This window comes from Emys orbicularis, chromosome 11 (assembly GCF_028017835.1).
Source record: "Emys orbicularis isolate rEmyOrb1 chromosome 11, rEmyOrb1.hap1, whole genome shotgun sequence".
NCBI lineage: Eukaryota > Metazoa > Chordata > Testudines > Emydidae > Emys > Emys orbicularis.
Window position 1 is genome coordinate 6,431,035 of NC_088693.1, and position 22,300 is coordinate 6,453,334.

The following is a 22,300-nucleotide window of genomic DNA, read 5'->3' on the forward strand; positions in this document are numbered from 1 at the left end:
TTTTTTCTTTTAAACTTTTCCCGATAAGTCAGGTTTTCTAAACCATTTATCATTTTTGTTGCTCTTCTCTGGACTCTCTCCAATTTCTCCACATTTTTCCTAAAGTGTGGTACCCATAACGGGACACAGTACTCCAGCTGAGGCTTCACCAGTGCTGAATAGAGTAGGACAATGACCTCCCGTGTCTTACGCCTGTTAATACACCCAAAATGGGATAAGCCTTTTTCACAACTGCATCACATTGCTGATTCATAATCAGTTTGTGATCCACTGTAACCCCCAGATCCTTTTCAGCAGTACTACCGCCTAGCCAGCTATTCCCCAATTTGTAGTTGTGCACTTGATTTGAATTTGAACATAACATTTGCATTTGATTTGATTTGAACATAATGGCTCCAGTCCCTGGTTGCAGCTGAGGAGCAAATGGTGCATCTCAGGATTATGAGAGGAATGCAAAGAGAACTCTAAGTCACCTCTGCCGTCTGCCAGTTCTGGGCTGCTCTGAACCAGGCTTGTCCTCTGGGACAGCAGCACAAGAGCTTTATATGGTACAGTCACGTCTCTGGCTTTGTATTCTGTCTTGAACATTATGAAGCTAGAGCATGCCCCTATCCTTGCACAGGAATGCAGGGAGGTTCCCTCTCTTTTGTGCTAGTTATGGCCATGTTTACTCTGAGTGGAAAATGGGGACTGATCTTTCTACTCACCCCTGAGGCCGAAGAGGGAAGAGGGGAGGAGACAAGGACACACCCTCATGCCCCCAGCCAGCTGAGTGGGTGGACTGAACTATCCAAACGAATAGTGTAGCAATTTCACTCCTCCTGACTTTGTGGGATTGTGGATCAGCAGAAACAATCTCCGCTTCTCCTCCAGAGCATGCAATGTGCTGGTATGACCCTGCACGGCCCTCAGTGCTAGGCTTAGCGCAATTTATACAACCTGGCCTGCATTCTTGTTCCTGGTTTGCCCTTTGCACTCTCAAAATCAATCGGAGGAGTATACACAGGTGCAGCAAGTATGAAATTAAATAGGAACTGGGCACATTATTTCCTTGGAATCCTTTGAAATCCCAACCCTTGTGATTATGAATTTACTGAGGTGCTAATAATTCAACACTGAGGGCCATAGAGTCATCTGACTGGCAACGCATACTCTACATGTGTGCGTGCGTACACACACACACACAAAATCACATCAGTAGCATGCTCCATATTCTGTGTGTACTGACATATATCAATCGACCTTTCATTATTATAGCAATCGCAGTGGTAAAAGATTTCAGAGTGGTAGCCGTATTAGTCTGTATCAGCAAAAAGAACAAGGAGTCCTTGTGGCACCTTAGAGACTAACAAATTTATTTGGGCATAAGCTTTTGTGGGCTAAAACCCACTTCATTGGATGCATAGAGTGGAAAATACAGTGGTTTTTTTCTCCTGCTGATAATAGCCCACCTTAATTGATTAGTCTCCTTAGAGTTGGTATGGCAACACCCATTTTTCATGTTCTCTGTGTATATATATCTTCCTACTGTATTTTCCACTGCATGCATCCAATGAAGTGGGTTTTAGCCCACGAAAGCTTATGCCCAAATAAATGTGTTAGTCTCTAAGGTGCCACAAGTACTCCTCATTCTTTTAGTTGTAAAAGAATCTTTCTGGTACTACCTAGGTAACTTATACAGTATATAAACCATGTAACCCAAAATCTATTATTAGGTTAACACCTTTGCACCTCCCCTATTATGCATAATTAATAAGAACGTTGGCCTAATGAGGAGGGACTGTAATTGAGTGCAGTATGGCCCCTAGTGTCTTGTTAGATGGTATTGTCATAATGAGGGATGGAACAAAAGCAGAAACTTCACTCTGAATCCCTTCATCTTTTGTTTGTGGTGTGTGGGGGGCGGAGAAATTGCGGGATTTGGATTTGAACACTCCCCTCTTGGTCCTCTCCCCTACGTTTCCCCCCCCCCCCCCCCGAGGATGAATGCACAATTGGAAGGGATTATTTTCCAGTTTCCACTTTGACTGCATCCACTACCTCATGAGGAGAGAGAGGGTATGAGGTTTTGGCATTGTCCACCCCAAACTCTAGATCTGCTGCAGTTTCCAACCCAAAACTTAAGCCTGTGCCTAAGATTATTCTGAATCTGAACTCTGTGCTTACTCCACCTATAGACACTGTCTGTGGAGCACACCATACTGAAAGACTTTCTAAGCACTCATGACTGATGACCGTCACTTTGGCTCTGTGGAAAAGGACTTTGTTTTGCTCTGGGGGCAGAGTTAAAAAACAGAATTTAACAAAGAAGCAGTAATATAAACGGCTGATCCAGTGGTGTTGCTCACTCCTTACTCAAGACACAGGGTAGCAGTAGCTTTAGTATTATTTAAAACGTGGGAGGAAACACCCCAAGGCACAAAAGCACCCATGAATATCCTCCTGTCACCAGGATGCGGTGCTCACCTCTTGCGAGCGCCCCCGGCTGCCTGCACACGCTCTCTAATTGCAGAGGGTCTTCGGTGACTCAGCCCTTCGGCCGAGTCACACTCTGTGGAATGAGACCCGCAAAACAGACGCCTTGCAGGGTAAACAGTTCAACAGTCTTTACACGGTCTCAGCAATCGAGCCGTACCCCCAGGGTTTCCTCCCCGGAGGCAACGTCTTCACCGTCTCTGGGCCTTTGTGACCCCAGCTCTCCAGCTGGGCCACCAAGTACTTCAGGCCCCCTTCCAGGGGTGTGTTAAAGTCCAATAAAGTCCAAACAGTTCACTATCTCTGGCCCTATTCAGTGGTCTTCAGTCTCCTCTCTGAGTCTCAGGCCACTCCCCTGTGACCAGCAGGATGGGGGACGTGGGCCTGACCACGTCTCTGGGTCCCAGCCCAGGGACCCTATGGATAGCAGCCAGGTGCCACTGCTTCCCTGTTAGCTCTTTGCTATGCTGCTACAGCACCATGGGCCTCAGCACCTTCACCAATGGTCCACCCTCACCTCAAGGCATATGATGAACAAGTCCCAGCAGCCAGCCAGGAGCTCTCTCTTGCCCCCCCCCCCCCCCCCCCCGCTCCTTGCCAGCAATTGAGTTGTCCATGGTACTACAGCTCTCTTCAGCTAGCCAGGAGCACCACTTGTACTCCTCTGGCTCCAGCAAGGAACTACCTCTGTTTTGAATTGCAGCTCTCGTTACATGGGTCTGCAACCCTCTGATTGGCTGCTCCCTGCAGTCTTTCCCTGATTGGCTGCCTCCTGCGCAGTCTCTCTAGGCCAGTTGAAGGATTTAGCTCTACTGCTTCTTTCTGGGATGGGGTGTGGTAGGACCTTGAGGGCTCCAGCAGGGGGCCTCTGCCTAGTACACCCCATCAAACCTCCATGATTCACTGATTGACTGGGGAGCCCACCAGAGCTCAACAACAATTTCATACATAAGCTAAGTGACAGAGTGGCATTCCAAGCACAAGTAAATGCTTGTATATTTCTCCCTTCCCACTCCCCAAAACAATACCTGAGGACATTTTAGGAAAGAAACCACACTAGGGACAGGAAATGCACGGCAGATGTAACCTAGCAGGCTGCACAAGCAGCCACTATCTCTGACTCAAGTACAAATGAAGGACGGTAGCGCTGAGTTGAACTGACAACAGGTGGAAAATGTAGAGGCAAGGAAGAAATGCCACATTGAGCCTACTTTCACTGTGCTCTACTATAGCTGATATGAGCATACACATACAGGGGCTGATTCTTACATACGCCAATTGACCTTTACAATGCTCTGATAGCATAAAGGGGGCCTTAAAGTGGCCAGAAATTGCCCCCCGAGTACATCCAATAGACAACCAGGCAAAGCAGCCTTAAGGTTTAAACCAGGGGTTGGGCGGGCAGTTGCATGGACTCAGAACACAAGGACCACAAAGGTAGCTTAACGCCACCTTAGCCTGTTTCCCTAAGTCCAGGAATGGCATGACTGAGATTCAGGGCCGTACCATGTACATTGTACCATGTTTCTGGATAGGGAACCATAACAGCTGCAATAGCCAGATAAAAAGAGCAAACTGAGAACTGAACTCTACTCTAAAATCTTATGAATGAGCTGAAGCTCAAGAACATGCAACGCACAGGGGTTAGAGTGGAAAAAAAATATAATGGTGGGACCATCCTTAAACTCCACTCATGATCTCAGAGTGGCCGGATTTTTCTCCTGAAATGATCAGCAGTGAAACATGTTAACAATATTGACACTTCAACTGTTGTCATTAGACTCCAGAGTTAACAGTCCACTGTGACAAACAGAGGAAGTGCACACCTCAGTCTCTGAAAGACATCCTGAGAATGGGTCATTGTGTGAGGGTTCTCTGCATAGCAGACACTTAATTTCTGCAGAAGAGAATGGCACCGCCAGAGCAGTGATACATAGGGCACACTGCCAAATCCTGGCTAAATACCACTAATAGCTCTATTAACATTTCTGAAAAAGGCTTTGGTTCAACATTCCCACATAGAGACAATTCTGTAAATGTCACTAGGTAATAGCTATCTTACAATTTGATTTTAAGCCAAAGACCTAAGGAGAAAATCATGCCATTGCTTACAATCCTAAAACCATGGGCTTTCATGGCGTATGAGGGCAGGATCTGTTCCTAAAGTTACATATGGTAAATAATCGAATAATGTAGGGTAGACATTATTAGCTTAGCTGGTGTAAACTGACATAGCTCCATTGAAGTCAAGCATGGTCTGTGCAAACATCTCCCCAAGTCCAAAATTTTGCCAGTGCAATTTCTCAAGGCCACTAGAAACTAATCTTAGACTCCAGAATTCATTCTACTTGTATGATCAAGGCCATATTTAAACTTCAACCTGTAGAGATGAAAGACTTTGTCACTTCTCTTCTGTCTTTATTAACATCTCCGCAGGTACAGAAGAAATTATACTTGGAAAGCTACACTGGATCCACATTTGTTCGTCATAATAGTAGTATCTTATATTAATATACACCTTCCATCCAGAAGGATCCATAAATACTTCCAGAAGATAAATAAACTAAATTAAACTTTGACAGAGTCTTGTTTATGAGAATTGCAAAATACTTGAATTGATTCAGAAGGGAGGATAAAAATAAAAGATATTAAATCTTGATGACTAGCCATCTCCTTCATGGAAATGAAATGCTGTGTTTAAATGAAATAAAATAGGAAGATTAATTTAAAAAAATATTTGGAACATTTTTTAAACAGCAAATCATGTCAGCTATATGGATTATTAATTAAGCATGTGCATACCGACTGTGGCAACCCCTTAATCTTAACTGGTATGCATAGCATTGCAGATGTAGAAACAAATATATTGTATTCAGTGTTGTTGTAGCCCATGTCGGTCCCAGCATATTAGAGAGAAGGTGGGTGTGGTAATATCCTTTATTGGAGTTTGAAAGCTTGTCTCTCTCACCACAGATGAGGGTCCAATAACAGATATTACCTTGCTTCTCTATACAAATATGTTGTAAGTTACATGGGGAACATATCTTATAAGAGAACATTATGTTTGGCTACTTCTTTCCTTTTACAATTAATTTGGTTTATTTTTATTTCTTTTCAAATGGGATGAAATTTACTCCACATGATTCAGGTCTTCTAGCAGCCTCTAACTACCAGGAGTTAGCGTGAGTCCTTCATGGGAAGCAGATTATCTCACATTTGCCTATTGCAGGGTTTCTTTTAAGGCATTTGGAGCTGGCCATTGTTGGAGACAGGATACTGGACTAGATGGATCACAGGTCTGATCCAGTCTCGTACACCTTATGTTCCTATGTAGAAAACTCCAAGCAATCGGCACTGCTTAGGTCCATAAGGTGGGCTGAAATGGTCTGTTGAGAGGGTCTTTCTAAAGCCAGCCAAAAATCACTGCCAATGGCATCAGCTTTTAAGTCCCTTTTCTTCACGGTTAAGTCCCAGAGTCTTCTGCAGAAGCATATCTACTCCCTACAGGGCTATACTCCCCAGGCCATGGGCTTGTGAATCACACATTAACTGTGTTGTTTCCACTTCAACACAGCTTCTTGTTGATCTTTTATCTCAGCAGCTGGGAGACAGCTAACCAGTCACAGGTGGGGGCTAAGCCCAACTTCCTTATAGATCTGTCCTACACTATGACAGTCCTACATGGGCCCTCTGATCTTCAGTAAATGTCCTCCATGTTGAAAGCTACTAGAGCTTGACTTCAATATGTCTTAGCACTTAGAATGGCAAAATACCACTGAAACAAGGATAGCTGGTTTAGTGATGTATCTTTTTTATATAATGTCTTCCCATCCAGAAGGATCCCAGCCCCACCGGACCCCAATTTTATAAGCATTTCACGGAAAACTGAAAACCTTCATAAAATGTAGGGTTTGTATATTTGGGGGAACATAGAATATCCCACTGCCAGGCTGAGGTGGGCAAAGGCATTTCAGTTAAACAGAATTTCTTAAAGGGCCAGAATGCATCACTTATACACAGCCCTGAGTACAGAGGAGTATGCAGCCATTCAGCCCATCTCAAAGGGGAGTTCTGTGATGGCTAGAGTCTGGCTATTGTATAAGGGATGCAAAGGGGAAAGGCTCCTTGTCCTCTCTGCTTCAGTGACCAAAAAAGGCAGGAGCAACTGAGCCCCAAATTGGCGTTTGGTTGCATGAGAGTTGGGCAAATAAAGTAAAAAATAATCTGCAAATAAAATGTCTGCTTGCCTCTTTGTCTGTATTTACTTTGTCTGTGTTCATAGCTCTTTTATGCTTGCTTTACATGGCTATTCTCACAAATGAGTTTACCAGCAGTAATGTTTACCACAATGAACAGATTTTAAGGAAATATTGCAGATTATCTGCAACTATGCCAGAAACCTGCATTCACGAACTATGCCCCTCCTGTTAGGGTACAGAAATATGCTACGTGACCTGTGTCTCCAATCTAAAGCACTCAACAGCTAATCCTCACAATGAGCTGGTTGCAAAAAGCTACAGAACTGGAAATATTCAGATATTGTTCAGCAGATCATTTCAACAGCACATACACTTGAGGAAATCTTTGTCTAAGCAGTCCCTCAAGCGCAGAGGCTATGATTCTGGAGGTTTTGACATGGTCCATGCAGGTGGGTAAAAGAGGTGGCAATCCTTATTCTTTTCTCCTAACTGCATGGCTGTAAAAAAGCAGGGCACTATCTAGCCCAAAGATGCCCAACCTCAGTGGCTAGAAAAGTTGTGTTACTGGTTTACTACAGACAAACGTTGCAAACAACTAAAAATTGCCTTAAATGGTCCCTACCTACAAAGAATTGACTGTTAAGCTGCATACGAAAATGCCCCTCGGCAGGTGCCTCCAGAATCTTTTTAGGAAGGTTATCCACTTGAAGAGATGTTTGCTTGAGGTTCCTCTCGGCTCGGACGAAGTGCCATTGGTTGTCATTCAGAGACGTGGGAGACTGCACCGTAGCTTCCATAGGCCCGTTTCCAACATCTATGGAGAAGGTGATCTCCTTAGGGGCTGGAATGGACAAGAGTGAGGAAGAGATGAAGGATGGAGTTAAATATCTGGTTTTGACATCAAAGAATCGTCTATAAATGAAGGCACCATTAACTATTAAACTAGCAAATAACATGGCAGCCTAGATGTAAATCTCATCCTGCAGCTCTCTGTTTGGTTTCCCTTGTGATTACAAAGGGCTAAAGACTCATTCACTATACCTGACTTTATTGCTATGTCAGTGATGGTGTCCAAGGAAAATTAGTTCATTCCCCCCTGGGAAAATTAACCACTTAGATGCAAAGCATTGCACAAAAAATTGATGCTGGCAGATAAAGCTTCCACACTGCGTGAGTGATGCCAACAGCTGGAAAAGGGCCAACCTGCCCCTCCCAATGTAGCCTTTCTAACCATGTATGTTTAATAAAAGACCACAGCAGGAAGCTAGGTTTTAAGTGTATGATGGGAGGTGTCCGCTCAAAGCCTTTGGTCACATGGGTAGCTCTGACGCTGGTAGCAGGGTAAACATCATGAGAGACAGAGTTAAGTGACAGTCTCAGAATAGAGGGGCATATGTTGCACATGCTGAGATATGAAGGGATCCTAGTGTGCATCTACATTGCCAAAAAAAACCCAAAAAACGACCGACCGTGAGTCTCAGAGCCCAGGTCAACTGACTTGGGGTCACTGGGCTCACACTACAAGGCTAAAAACAGCAGGATAGACGTTCCTGCTTGGGCTGGAGCTGGGCTCTAAAACCTTGCTTGAGCAAGAACATCTACACTGCTATGTCCAGCCCTGGAGTGAAAGCCCTGCAAGCCGGGATAAGTTGACCTGAGCTCTGAAACTTGCTGCTGTGGGTGGGGTTTTGTTTGGTTGGTTGTGTTTTGTAGTGTACATTCCCCCACAAGGGACAGAAGCGTAATCAGGAAGACAGAGTGTCACAAAGCAGTTCAAGTTGCTCTGATGGAAGTCAATCGAATGATTCCAACGACTTTAACAGGAGCAGGCTTCAACCAGAAGTCTTTGCTATTATTGTTACTGAATTTATTCCTCTCCTTAAACTACTGCATACACCAGAGACTGAAAGGACCAGCTTTGTGAACTGCATGCTAAACAGAAGGTAGCGGATTGAAAATTCACGGAAACCTGTTGTTTCAAGCCCAAGAAATTGGATAGATCTGGTTTTGGAAGCTGTTGCTCAGGTACTTGAGTTAGAAAACGTTCCATGGGGATAGGTAAAGATCTATTCTGAGCCTCTGCATCTGCTAAAAGGCCAATTTCTTTCCAAGTAGCTGGTCTTTGGAGGTTTCTCCATACAAGCCCTCTAGGCTGAAAATTCCATCTGGCTGCGAGATACACAACAAGATCCTGCTAACGAGGAGTCCAGGTTAAAAAAGAGAGAACAACTCCAAGTTTCCCAACTTTTCAATAACTAGTTACTTTGTGAGCATATGTTTTGGCATTCACTGATGAAGGAATTTGCTAAACAAGCATCTAAGTGGTTTGTAGTAGTTTGTCACAGTTAGTGTCAAACTGTCATTTTTTTCCACATCCCCGAGAATGATATACAGTACACTGAACTATAACCAAATTGGACTTTGATGTGCAATTAACACTAAATCATACCTCATTACCTTGTGATAATGCACCATGACATTTACCACTGGTTTAATGAATCAAAGGGCCTTGGGGCCTTATTTTATTAAATTTTATGTTGAGGTTATTATAACCATATTATAAAATGGATGGCACTCAATTCTGCATTTTCTCATCCTGACAGAATTGGGAACAGAGGGGTCTTATTTCATTTCAAAGCCACAACAGTTTCCCCCCTGTTAATATTCTAAATCAGTAGAATAAGAGAGAGAGATTAAACCTACCAATTAGCTGTCGCTATTTTTTCCCCGTGTATAAGTTGAGCTGTAATTACTATTCAACAACTAAGTGGGCTTTGTGGTGTTAACAGGGCCTAACAGGACCATTAATGGCTCTCAGCATGGGTTAGAGCCCTCACCATACTCTTTGTGGGCCCTCAACTTTCAAGACATCATTGCTTTAACACTATTTGCCCTTGTCCAAAAGTGTTTTATGCTGGGGTAGAGAATGACTAGACAACGGATCTCATACGGTCAATTTCTTGACAGGGACAAACATTTAAACTCATCTAATTAGTCCCCACCCAAGAAGGGGTTAAAATTATGACCACGGCACTTGAGAATGAGTTGTGTTACTGGCACTGAGGGCATGTCTACACTTACCTCCGGCGTGATTGATCCAGCAGGGGTTGATTTATCGCGTCTAGCGAAGACGTGATAAATCGACTGCCGAGCGCTTGCCGTCGACTCCGGCACTCCACTGGAGCGAGAGGCGCAGGCGGAGTAGACGGGGGAGCGTCAGCAGTCGACTTACCACAGAGAAGACACCGCGGTGAGTAGATCTAAGTACGTCGACTTCAGCTACGTTATTCACGTAGCTGAAGTTGCGTTACTTAGATCGACCCCCTCCCCCCAGTGTAGACGAGGCCTGAGTTAAACAGAAACAGTAAAATGGCATCCTCATGTTTGAAATGTAACAATAATAATAATAATAATAGGAATTATTATAATGGTTTAGTATTAGCGTTCCAGTAACATGAATAGGCTTCAAATGAGACAGGGCATCCTTCTCGGTGCTGCACAGTCACGTAGTAAGAGATAATCCCTGCTCCAAAGAGCTTGCAGTCTAAATAGACAAAGGGTTTAAAAAATAAGTATTATCTCCATTTTGAACATGGCAAACTGGAGGACATAGAGTTCAAGAACGTTGACCAAGGTTCACTGGGTGTGTGTATCAGTGCAGGGAATTGAACCCAGATCTGCTGAGTCCCAGCCCAGTGCCTTAGCAACAAGGGAATCCTTACTCTCCAGAGATCATTTTTTCCTATCTACAGTCATGCTGGGCATTGTAAAGACATCATGAAGCGCTTGCTTCCCACCTCCCCACCAAACTGGCTGTAAGGAATGAATATGGCGAATTCCCAGCATTGACGCTTACAGCTTATTTCGATGCGGATGAAGTCCTTAATCCCAAGGTTTTCCAGGAAGACCCCAGACACAGCCGTGGTTTTGAAGAAAAAGGAAATGTCTGCGCTGAACTCTGCATGGAAGGTGGGGAAGTGAAGATAGGAGGCCTCTGTGTTGAAGGAAGCTGCGTTCCAGAACTGTCCTGCAAAAGACAATACCCTTCTCTATAGTTAACTGGCACAGGGTCGTGAGAGAAAGCCACACACGTAAAGATGGCTTTTTATCAAATATTTAAAAAAAAAAAAAAATGGGATGGGACATTCTGTACATCTGGAGATTGAGAAGAGCTGGTACTCACTGTCTCCATGGCAACGCAAGGGGCCGATTCTCCAAGCAGCCTCCGAGTTTGACCTGTTTGTGTCAGTGATCACGAGTTGAGTTACAGGCAAATGGTCTTTGAAGGAAAGAAGGCCAGTATCATGTGTCCTGGTTATAGCAAAGAGAAAAGGCAAATGAATCGAGGACATATCCTTTCCATTCCTTATGCGAAAGAATATTTGATACGTGTTGACAATTTTTGATTAAAGCACAATTGTTTCTGTAAAGTTACCTAAAAAGCTTTCCTTTTATATATACACCTCTACCCTGATATAATGCAACCCGATATAACACGAATTTGAATATAACGCGGTAAAGCAGTGCTCGGGGCGGGGCTGCGCACTCCGGCGGATCAAAGCAAGTACGATATAACGCGGTTTCACCTATAAGGCGGTAAGACTTTTTGGCTCCTGAGGACAGCGTTCTATCGGGGTAGAGGTGTATATGAATGGCCCCCAGAATACCTTAGAGCAGCCTCAAGGCTGCTTTATTCATAGATTCGTAAATGATAAGGCCTGAGCACCTGGTGAATCTTGGCATTGCACCAGGCCTCTCTTTGAAATGGAAGACAAGCTTCTCTTAGAGCTAAAGTGGCTCCTAACAGTCTTGTGTGTCTTTTTGCAAGGAACTGCCGGAGAGGAAGAGTGACTCTCCTTCTTCTTGGAGAGGGGTCCAAGGGCCTGTCTTAAGTCTCTGCCAAAGTAGCGATTGACTGCATGCAGACAGAGTGATCTGGCACCGGTGCTTGTACTGAGGTAGGTCTCATGGCTTGTTCCAGGATATGCTGCTTCAGGCGCAGATCCCTGGAAATCTGAGTGCATTTCTTACAGGAGCGGCAGATGCTACACCTCTCCTGGATGTGTCCTTTACTGAGACACAGCAAACAACGTGTGTGGGGAGTCACTATTAGACAGCAATGCCTCCCACAAAGGGCACTGCTTGAAGACCAGAAAGTGCTACATGACCTTGGTGGCTCAGCACTGCAAGTAACTAGTAAACTAGAAATAAAAACTGAAAACAGTAAAGAAAACTTAAGTAAAGGGTACACAAACTGCTAACTATTTACAGGATGAATGAAACTAAGAGCTAAATATGTCAGGAAAAAAATGTGAGCAGAACCACACGAGCAGTTCCGAAGCTGTCCGTGAGCGCTACAAAGGAACTGGGGGTGGGGGAACAGGGTGGCACTTTTCTTACACAGCCCTGGGAGGGGCCCATGAGGAGGTGCAGGGCCCAGTGTGCACTGCCCAGATGGGTAGTGCTGCTGATGGGTGCCACACATCAATTCGAAGATTAATTCATCATACCTCATGGAGCTTAATGCCCGTAAAGCACTTTGAGCTCCTTGCATGAAAAGTGCTATCAGCACAGAACGTACAATTGCATTATTAAACAGATTTTTATGTCATCTCAGCATGCATGTATGATCCCAGTACACTGTGTATCTCACCATGCGACTCCATTAACACAATAGAGAGTACGTTATGCTCCAAATTTATCTTTAGTAATTGAAAACAAATGCTCTTCCATACCTCATTATGAAAATTTAGTTCTTTGGACAATTGCTGGAGTAACAGTGTTTGAGGGATAATGTAGCAGTTGGGCTGTTTAAAATGGAGCACAGGTAGCCTTACCTGTAAATGACAAATAACTAGCTTGATGAGAACATTATGGGACCATTTTTCATCTTTCTGTGTACTAATAAAAGGATACTCACAGAAATCTCACTCTCTGGCATCCCAATAGCCGGAACCATCATAAACTGGCAATCTCTAGGTAGCAGTATTCACATTTTGTTCTGACAGATGGTGGAGCAGTGGTGTCATTAAATATAATTTCTTCTCATATGGTCCCCCTACTGCAATGTTTTCTACTTGTATATTAATAAAAACTCTGGTGGGGTCTGAGTAGCTCGGATACTCAGTGCAATTTTTCATAAATACAGTACAGTTGGAGAAAATACTGCCATCAGCAGATGTCAATGAACAGCATGGGAAACAGACCAGTATAATAGGTTTCCATTAGAGAAAATTTTGAGTCCGTGTGCAGGGCAGATCATTAATAATCCAACGGAATACAATTTAATTAGCATATATCTTGCCAACTGCATGCAAAAATGATTTACTGAGTTCAATAATAGTGAGTTACAGTAAATAATAAACAGCAGAGGGGGAGAGAGTTAACAGGAGAAAATAAAGTAGAAGAGACGTATTCGCAGCTGCAAGAAAACAGACAGGGCCAGAATCTGTGAGGTATGGCATTCTGGACACCCTCAAGGTCCCGTCATTGTCAATGGGAATTGAAAGTGCTCACAGTCTCCAAGAAAGGCTGTTCAGGATGGCAGGAGCTAAAGAGGAGAAGGGTCTTACAGCTACAGTGACAAGACCATGGAAAGCAAAGCAAAGCAAGCAAGCTAGCAAGGGTAGCTGTATAATTAAGACACTGGCCAAAGACACAGGAGAACAGGGTTCTGTTACCAGCACCACTACAGACTTCCTGTGTATCGTTGGATCAGTTCCTCCCTCTGTCAAATGCAGGCAATAATTCTTCTCTAACACACAGGGCTATTGAGAGGATAAATTCAGTAATATATGCTCTAATGTTTTGCTTACATGAGTGGCTATAACCTGGAGGCTACAGCTACATCTTAAGAATGGATCTTAGTCAGAGACAAAGACTAAGGAAGTAAATGGTCATGAGTAGCGATATGCAGAGCTTCCCATGAGAGCTGCAATAAGCATGTCTCTGAAGGGCTAACTAGAATATGTTCCAATAACCAGAACTAGCAAGAGCATCTGCAATACAACAACCTGGTGACCCCCAAGAAGTTGACAGGTGCAAGGTGACAGGTGCTATGGTGATCCTGTGGAAAAATCTTTCAGTCATATGCAGAGCCCAGGGGTTTTTGAGTGGAAGGAGGAGTGAACGGGGAGAAAGGTGAGACGAGAGGTCAGAATTCCCTTGCCACTGAGGCAGATGGAAGAACTGTCCCTAAGGTGCGTAAGGAACAGTGTAAACGTCCAGGAAGGATCCTAAAAGCATGGCAGGTGATATTTGACTGGGTCCTGAAGCGAAAGGGGAACCACTGGAGATCTACAAGGATCTACAAACATAACAGGATTTACAAACATCAATAAATTGTATCCATAGAGAGCAAAGAAATGGCCTTGCATTTTACACAACCCTGCGCCTCAAAAATGCTCTCCCTTTTTGCATCAACTTACAGATTTTAACAACCAAACCTTCTCAGGCAATAAGCAGCGGATGTTAGCTATGTTACCTCGTACATTTCCAGGTTTATATTATCATTTCCTTTCCCATTGTTCATTTGGCTTTTTCATAGATCACATATTTTAAGGCTAAAAGGGACCATTGTGATCCTCTAGTCTGACCTACTTCACAGGCCACAGAACTTCACCAGTAATTCCTGTATCAAGCCCCTAACGTCCGTTTCATCTAGCACATACCTTGTAGAAAGAGATCTAGCCTTGATTTAAAGATTTCAAGTGATGGAGAATCCACCACACCTTTAGGTAAATAGTTCCAGTGGTTAATTACCCTCCCTGATAAAAAAATTGTTCCTTTCTAGCCTGAATTTGTCTAACTTCCACTTCCAACTATTGAATTGCCTTATAATTTTTTCTCCTAGATTGAAAAGTCACTGACTACCAAGAATCTGTCTCCCATGGAGATACCAGTACACTGAGGTCAAGTCTTTTTTTTTTTTAAGCATTTTTTTTTACAGATGCATTCTCTCTGTCGGAGGTGACTCGCTGGGGACATGGTTAGAACAGTATCAATGGATCAAACTGGCTTATGCATCAGCCACGTCCTCTGAGATCCGCTTCTCCTATTCTTCCACTAGTATCATGGAGTTAGTTCTGTATTCAGTAAATGTGTTGCCAAGTTAGCTCTCTGACTCCTGTTATCATGGTACAGGTTCCACGGGGTAGGGTTGGTAAGTCTGGAGAGTGAGGGGGTCTCTATAGAGTGACTTGCTGAAGTTAAAATACTAGAGTCCTTCTGATAAGGCAAACTCAAAACTATACTCCAGCCGACCTGGCTACTATAGAAGGGACTGCATATCATTCGTCAAGTAAGGTCTTGTCTACACTACAGAGTTAGGTTGATGCAAAGCAGCTTACATCGACCTAACTATGGAAGCATCTACACTTAAATTTTGCTCCTGCCAATGTAACTGCCCGGCTACGCCAACTTAATAACTGAACCTCCACGAGTGGCATGGAGTCAAGGTCAATATAGTCACATCAACACAGTGTCAGTGTGGATACTGTGTTGCTTATGTTGACTATTACTGGCTTTCAGGAGCCATCCCACAGTGCCACACACTGATAGTACAATCAATAAAAGCATTCCTGGTGAGGACACGCACTACCAACACAAGCAAAGCGTAGACGTGCACAAACGATGTAATTACTGCAGAGGCTATACGCCAACATAAATTAAGTTGACTTAACTGTGTAGTGTAGACATGGCCTAATAAGACCAGAATTAGCAGTTGGCTTAGATGTCTGGTTGGATAGTACTTAAAATCAACATGCCTGCAAGTGCATATTCTTTTTCTACCAATCACTAGGTTCACTCCTCCCTTTATGACTTTTCTCTCACATTCTGTTTCTTTCTGTCTGCTCTGACGAACCATTACTTTAATCTGCAGTGAAGACCAGAGGTTAGGAGGGAAAAAAAATTCTGCCTGCTTCCCAAAAGGAAACAACAGTAGCACTGACTGGTCTCTGCTCTTGAGCTGCGGTAAGGAGTTTGATTTAACTAAAAGGAACAAGAACGGTTGTCTGATTTTTCCTTTCTTCAGCACCCATTTTATTTCATGCTAAGGCAAATTAAATACATCTAGCACTGTCTTCCCCTTCCAGCATAATGTACAGCAGGCTAGCTTCACAGTTCAGATCCCAGCAGATTTCAGATTCAAATGCTCATTATGTACCAGGGGGTTAGTTTTCTAGCAGAGAACTGCAAAGGCAATCTTCAATAAGCATGAAATTTCCTGTTTTGAAACTCTTTGCAAAGTTCAGGGGCCTTGAGTCCCCTGTTAGCCCGTAAGCAGGCAATGTGCAATTTAGAATTGTACAAAATAGGAGCTGTGTTCCAATTTTCTAGTGGGCAAAACACAGTTTAACTGAATAAACCTCTAAATTTACCCTGTTTGCAGCAAAGAAACTAGGAGAAGAAACCCCCAGTCTATGTAACGTGATGCAAATAGATTCTAAATTCACATTGTTTTCTCACTGTGCGCTGGCATGACCTGATAGCATGTTGGCACGGGAAATCCTACATAGTGTGCAGTCTCAAAACTTCACCAAAACGGCTTTTTGATGAAACACCTGCTGCTCACAATCAGAGTAATGGATGGCCGACCTAAGCATTGCTTGGGGGATTTAAGGGACAGGCTCCTCAGGGAAGAGGACTCTTTTTATTCCCCTCAGTATAGTTTACCAAAGTGTTCTTGTTATCACACAGCTTGATAATTGTCACACCCTTGATAAGGGTGGCAATCACAAGCACTAAATCTACATACATTATTTTTCTCCTCAGAAAATAAAAATTATGAAAAGAAAAAAAAATGAATCAGGCAGTTCTTTCATTATGGGACATGGTAAGGAGGTCACAATGAGCATGTAACTTATTCCAGACACACATATAAATCAACATTTATACAGACAAAAATGTCTCTGAAATGCCTGAAAGGGTTAAAGGCATGACTGGCTTTTAGAGCACATTGCGCGACTAATAGGACAGATGGTACCAGCTGTCCCACAAAACATAATGTCTATTTCATTATTTCATGTCAGACTTGATTCAATAGCATTTTCCCCACTGTAAATCAGGAATAACGCCGTGAAGCCAATCAGGTTGCAGGGGTGAAAAACGGATATGAGATCACAATCAAGCCCACAGTTTTTGTTTCAATTCCTACCAACACTGAGCAAGGCAGAATTAAATACCAAGGCAAATAACTGTGAGACCATTAGAAAGTAGCCTGGATAGAGAAGGGGAGCGCCTCATTTCCCCATGAAACTCTTTGGTCCTTCTTGGAAAATATGATAGCTAAAATGTAAAGCTACAGCTTTCAAAATGTCCCTAACATATATTGATCCCAAGAACAGCTTTGACAGACAGATTGTAAACATGGGAATTCCCTGCTGAGCCATGATACTCTCGGTCAATTTGACTGGGAAAGACTGAGTTCTCACCAATCTTCAGACACTCATGTTTCAGAATAAACAGATCTAGATTTTTGGCTTGTCAAACTTGGAAATTTCTCCCTAAATTTTCATTCACCCCCTCCCCATCTTGATGTAATCTAGTATTTTTATTCTGCACTATCTTTCACCTAGTTATGAATGGACAATATTTTTCTCCGTTCCTGAGAATTAAGAAATAGGGGAAAGGAACACAGAAGAAGCTTATTCCACTCAATACTTCCCAATACTTCATAAACTTCCTTTCCTCCTTGCATATCTTTTCTAGAGTTTCCTGTGGGAATCTTCTCAATGTATTATAGTTGTGTGGATTATGGTTGTGTGAAATATTCATAGATTCCAAGGCCAGAAAGGACCACTGTGATCATCTAATTTGACCTCCTGTGTAGCACACAGACCTCAGAACTTCCACAAAATAATTCTCAGAGCTGATCTATTAGAAAACACATCTTGATTTAAAAATTGTCAGTGATGGAGTATCCACCACGCCCCTTGGTAAATTGTTCCAGTGATTAATTACCACACTGTCAAAATTTTACACCTCATTTCAAGTCTAGCTTCAGCTTCCAGCCATTGGATCATACATTTCCCTGATAGACCGAAGAGCCCGTTATAAAATATTTGTTCCCCATGTAAATATTTATAGACCGTAATCAAGTCACCCCTTAACCTTCTCTTTGTTAAGCTAAATAGACTTTAGCTTTTTGAGTCTATTGCTATAAAGCAGGTTTCTAATCCTTTAATTCTCAGAGCTCTTCTCTGAACCCTCTCCCATTTATCAACATCCTTCTTGGACTGTGGGCACCAGAACTGGACACAGTATTCCAGCAGAGGTCACACCAGTGACAAATGCAGAGATAAAATAATCTCTCTACTCCTACTCAAGAGTCTCCTGTTTTTGCATACCAGGATCACATTAGCTCTTTTGGCCACAGCATCACACTGGGAGCTCGTGTTCAGCTGATTCTCCACCACCTCAAATCTTTTTCAGATCGCTGCTTCCCAGGATAGATTTCTCCCCTTCTATAAGTATGGCCTACATTCCTTTTCCTTGATGTATTCAGTTAGCCATATCAAAACACATATTTTTTGCTTGTGCCCAGTTTACCAAGTGATCCACATCACTCTGAATCAGTGACCTGTCCTCTTCCTTCTTTGCCACTCCTCTAATTTTTGTTTCAACTGAAAACTTTATCAGTGGTCATGGTGATTTTATGGTTTCTTCCAAATCATTTATAAAAATATTAAACAGTGTAAGGCTAAGAACTGATCCCTGTGGGATCCTTTTGGGAAAAGACCCACTGGATGACAATTCTCCATTGACAATTATATTTTGAGAACTATCAGTTAGCCAGTTTTTAATCCATTTATTGTGTGCCATGTTAATTTTATATCATTCTAGATTTTAAATCAAAATATCATGCATGCAGGACCAAGTCAAATGCCTGACAGAAATCTAAGTAAATGACATCAACACTATTACCTTTATCAACCAAATTTGTAATCTCATCAATAAAAGATATCAATTTTCCATAAACCCATGTTGATTTGCATTAATTACACTACCCTCCTTTTAATTCTTTATTAATTGAGTCATACAGCAGCCATAACATTATCTTGCCTGGGATCAATGTCAGGCTGACAGACCTATAATTACCCCAGTCATCCCATTTACTCTTTTTAAGAATTGGTACATTAACTTTCTTCCAGTGTCCCAGAACTTCCCCAGTGCTCCAAGACTTATTGAAAACCAACCTTAATGGTACAGCGAGCTCCTCGGCCACTATTCCATAATGTAATTTGGTGGTCTGTAGCAGACACCAACTAATACCCCATTTTGTGGTTTATCTGTTAGGACATTGATCCATAAACATTCAAGATCATTTCTTGTGAGTTATCAGTGACATGGAAACAGGTAATGCCATTTTTGATATAGAGTGCCACTGCTCCTCCCCTTTTGCCCGCTCAATCCTTCCTAAATAGGTGATAACCATTGATTTTAATATTTCAGTAGTGCAAATCATCCCACCGGGTTTCACTAATACCAACTAGATTGAATTTATGCTCATAAATGAGCAATTCCAGTTCCTTTTGTTTGTTACCCATGCTCCTAGCATTGGTATATAGGCAATTCAATAATTTCTTCTCTTCATGTCCTTTGGTTCCTTGAATAATTTTGTTCTCAACATCTCGATTTTGTGCTAACCCAGTGCTCATATCTTCCCTTTTTTTTTATCCTCCCTTTTTGTTATTAGTTTAACCCCCTCCTAATTACTCTAGCCCAGGGGTGGCCAAACAGTGGCTCGGGAGCCACATGCAGCTCTTCAGAAGTTAATATACGGCTCCTTGTATAGGCACAGACTCCAGGGCTGGAGCTACAGGCACCAACTTTCCAATGTGCCGGGGGCTGCTCGCTGCTCAACCCCTGGCTCTGCCACAGGCCCTGCCCTTACTCCACCCCTTCCCGCCCCCTCCTCTGAGCCTGCAGTGCCCTTGCTCCTTCCCCCTCCCTCCCAGAGTTTCCTGCATGCCACAAAAGAGCTGATCGGGAGGTGCGGGGAGGGAGGGGGAGGCGCTGATTGGCAGGGCTGCCGGTGGGTGGGAAGTGCTGGGAGCGGTGTGTGTTGGGGGGGAGCTGATGTGGGGCTGCTGATGTATTACTGTGGTTCTTTGGCAATGTACATTGGTAAATTCTGGCTCCTTCTCAGGCTCAGGTTAGCCACCCTGCTCTAGCCAGCCTGTCCCTGAGGAGATAGCCTCTACTTCAGTAGAAGTAGGACCAATCCAAACTATACTGCCCTCTCTCCCCATAGGCGGTGGACAAATGTTCCACAAAACTAAAACTTTCCACCCTGCACCACTTACCTAGCCAGTTGTTCACTTCCACAATATTCTGCCTTCTGTCTTCCTTTACTTGTGGGGCAGGAAGGATCTCAGAGAAGATTGCTTGCATATTCTTTTTCTTCAGCATGCTTTTGAGTGCCCTGACATCATTTAGTATCTGTGAGATATCCTATGATACAGAATCATTAGTGCTAATATGAACCAATGGATCCTTGCCCATTGACTTCAGAAGCCTATCCAATCTTAGAGTGAAATCTTGTGTCTTGGCTCCAGGAAGGCAGCACACTGCCCTGTTGTCCACCTCTCCCTTGCAGAATGTTCTTTCAGTTCTTCCGAGTATTGAATCTCCCATAAGGATTGTCTGTCTTCCTTGTATAGTTAGAGAACTCTTTGTGGGCATGCTTGATTTTCTTACAGGTTGGGCTGAGCTGCCATCCACGGGTGTGTCCTGTACACATCTCTGTTTCCTTGGACCTGCTGGATCTAGAGAGGTATCTTTCAAAGTTTCCATGTTGAGGAACTGGTACCAACTTGAAACTACTAACTATGGAACTCCTCCCTGTCCTCTTCTCTCCGGTGGCCACAGTCTGCCACAGCTTATCTGTCTCCAGCCATGTAGAATATCACCATAGCCTATAATGGTTATGAACTGCCAGGACTCCTCTCTCTCTCTCTCTCTCTCTGATTCCTTGGTGGCCAGCTCCATTCTTCTTTGACCCTGGGATACTGGTGTTTTCTGAGTCTGGCTCTCTAGGAACTCTTCAGCTTCTCCAATTCTCAATAGCATCTCAAACTTGCCCCTCAAATCCAAGATTTTTTTCCTTCAGCACAGCCACCAACTTGCACATCATGAATATAGAATCCCATCCATCACCAGGCCAAGAGAACATGGTACATCTGCTGCAGGTCAAGAAACATTGTTCCATCGCTGGCCATTTTGATATCACATGTAGTGCTGTGCCCGTAAGGAAAGCCTCTCGCACGCCCTCTCTCAGCTCCCCTGTTTGCGGCTCTTGAGTTTGCCTAGCAAATGACTTTTTCTACCAAGTCTTCCCTGTTCAGCTCAGCTCCCTTCTGCCCCTCACCACTAGGGAGCGATTGACCACTCAGAGACTTCAAACATCTGGGTTAATCAAAGCCCCAAGGACTAGAGCCGGGTGACCTTTAGCAAAGCACCCTGCTTACTGTGGCCCATAGCCAAGCTATGTAATCTGTACACAGAGAACAAACAGGAAAAAAACAAACACTCAACCAAACAACCCACAGACAGACTAGACTCATCCCTCACTAAGTCTCACTACCTCCAAGCACAAAGTCAGCAGCTACTCCCTCTGATACTCCTCTGTTTGCGGCTGTTGAGTTCACCTAGCAAGTGACTTTTTATACCATCATCCCTCCTTCGTTCAGCTTAGTCTTGTTATTAACTCTGTTATATTAATAATTATAGCCTTATGTTATAGTGTACATTTTTGTGACACTAATATTTGGAACGAGAAGACAGGATATTCATTTTATTTTACTAATGACCTCTAACTGAAAACTTACTAGGACCGAGATTTTCAAAACTGACTAAGGACTTTGTGGTGCTCAATCTGAGACATCTAGGGGTCCAGATTTTCAAAGCGTGGGTGTACCACTCTTTCTGAAAATCAGGCCCCTTTTAAGTGCTGCAAGTTGGGCACCCAAAAAGTGAGGTACTCGAAACAACTGGTTACGTTTGAATAGCTGGGTGTGTATCTTTATATTGCTAGCTCCATGCATTGTTTTATTGTGTCCCTTTATTTCTCCAAAATGAGGGTTTCCTAGAGGAAATTTAGATACTATTTAAAATATAATGACATGTTATGATATATGGTGTGTATTTTCTCTCCAACTTTTGTTGATGATCTATTAAGTGTGATAAATATTTTTCTAAAAATAAAGCAGAACAACTCACATCTGTGGATTATCCCTCTTTTTTGGTTTCATGTACATTTTTTATTGTGTTTCAGATAAACGTCCTTGTACTTTCAACAACCATGTCTGTCATTTCTAATCCTCTATAGAACAAATAGGAAATTAATTTGAAAATACCCAGACTGACTCTCTGTCAGCAGCTAAGAGTCTTTAAAGTAAACAGAGAGTAAAAGGAAGAGTTTACATTCACATTTTTTTCCAGCATCAGGGAACATTCAGAGGACAGACATTCAGTAAATCAAAGACTCAAGTTTACATAGGGTTTTGAATATACACTTATAGGTATATGCCCTCCTATAAGACCTAATCCAAAGTGCACTGAAATCAAAGGGAGTCTTTCCACCATCTTCATTCAGCTTTGGATCAGGCAGACATAGAAGATCC

General features: G+C 43.0%; 1 protein-coding gene across 1 annotated transcript in view; it reads right to left on the reverse strand.

Annotated features, from left to right (window-relative positions):
* Positions 1–22,300, reverse strand: part of CNTNAP5 (contactin associated protein family member 5) — a 433,878-nt gene that overhangs the window by 56,941 nt on the left and 354,637 nt on the right. Inside the window, exons 15-17 of the mRNA XM_065413114.1 lie at positions 10,858–10,985; positions 10,531–10,701; positions 7,297–7,515 (exon numbers count right to left, since the gene is read on the reverse strand). Of these exons, the coding sequence (XP_065269186.1) occupies positions 7,297–7,515; positions 10,531–10,701; positions 10,858–10,985 (518 nt within the window). The remainder of the gene's footprint in view (positions 1–7,296; positions 7,516–10,530; positions 10,702–10,857; positions 10,986–22,300) is intronic.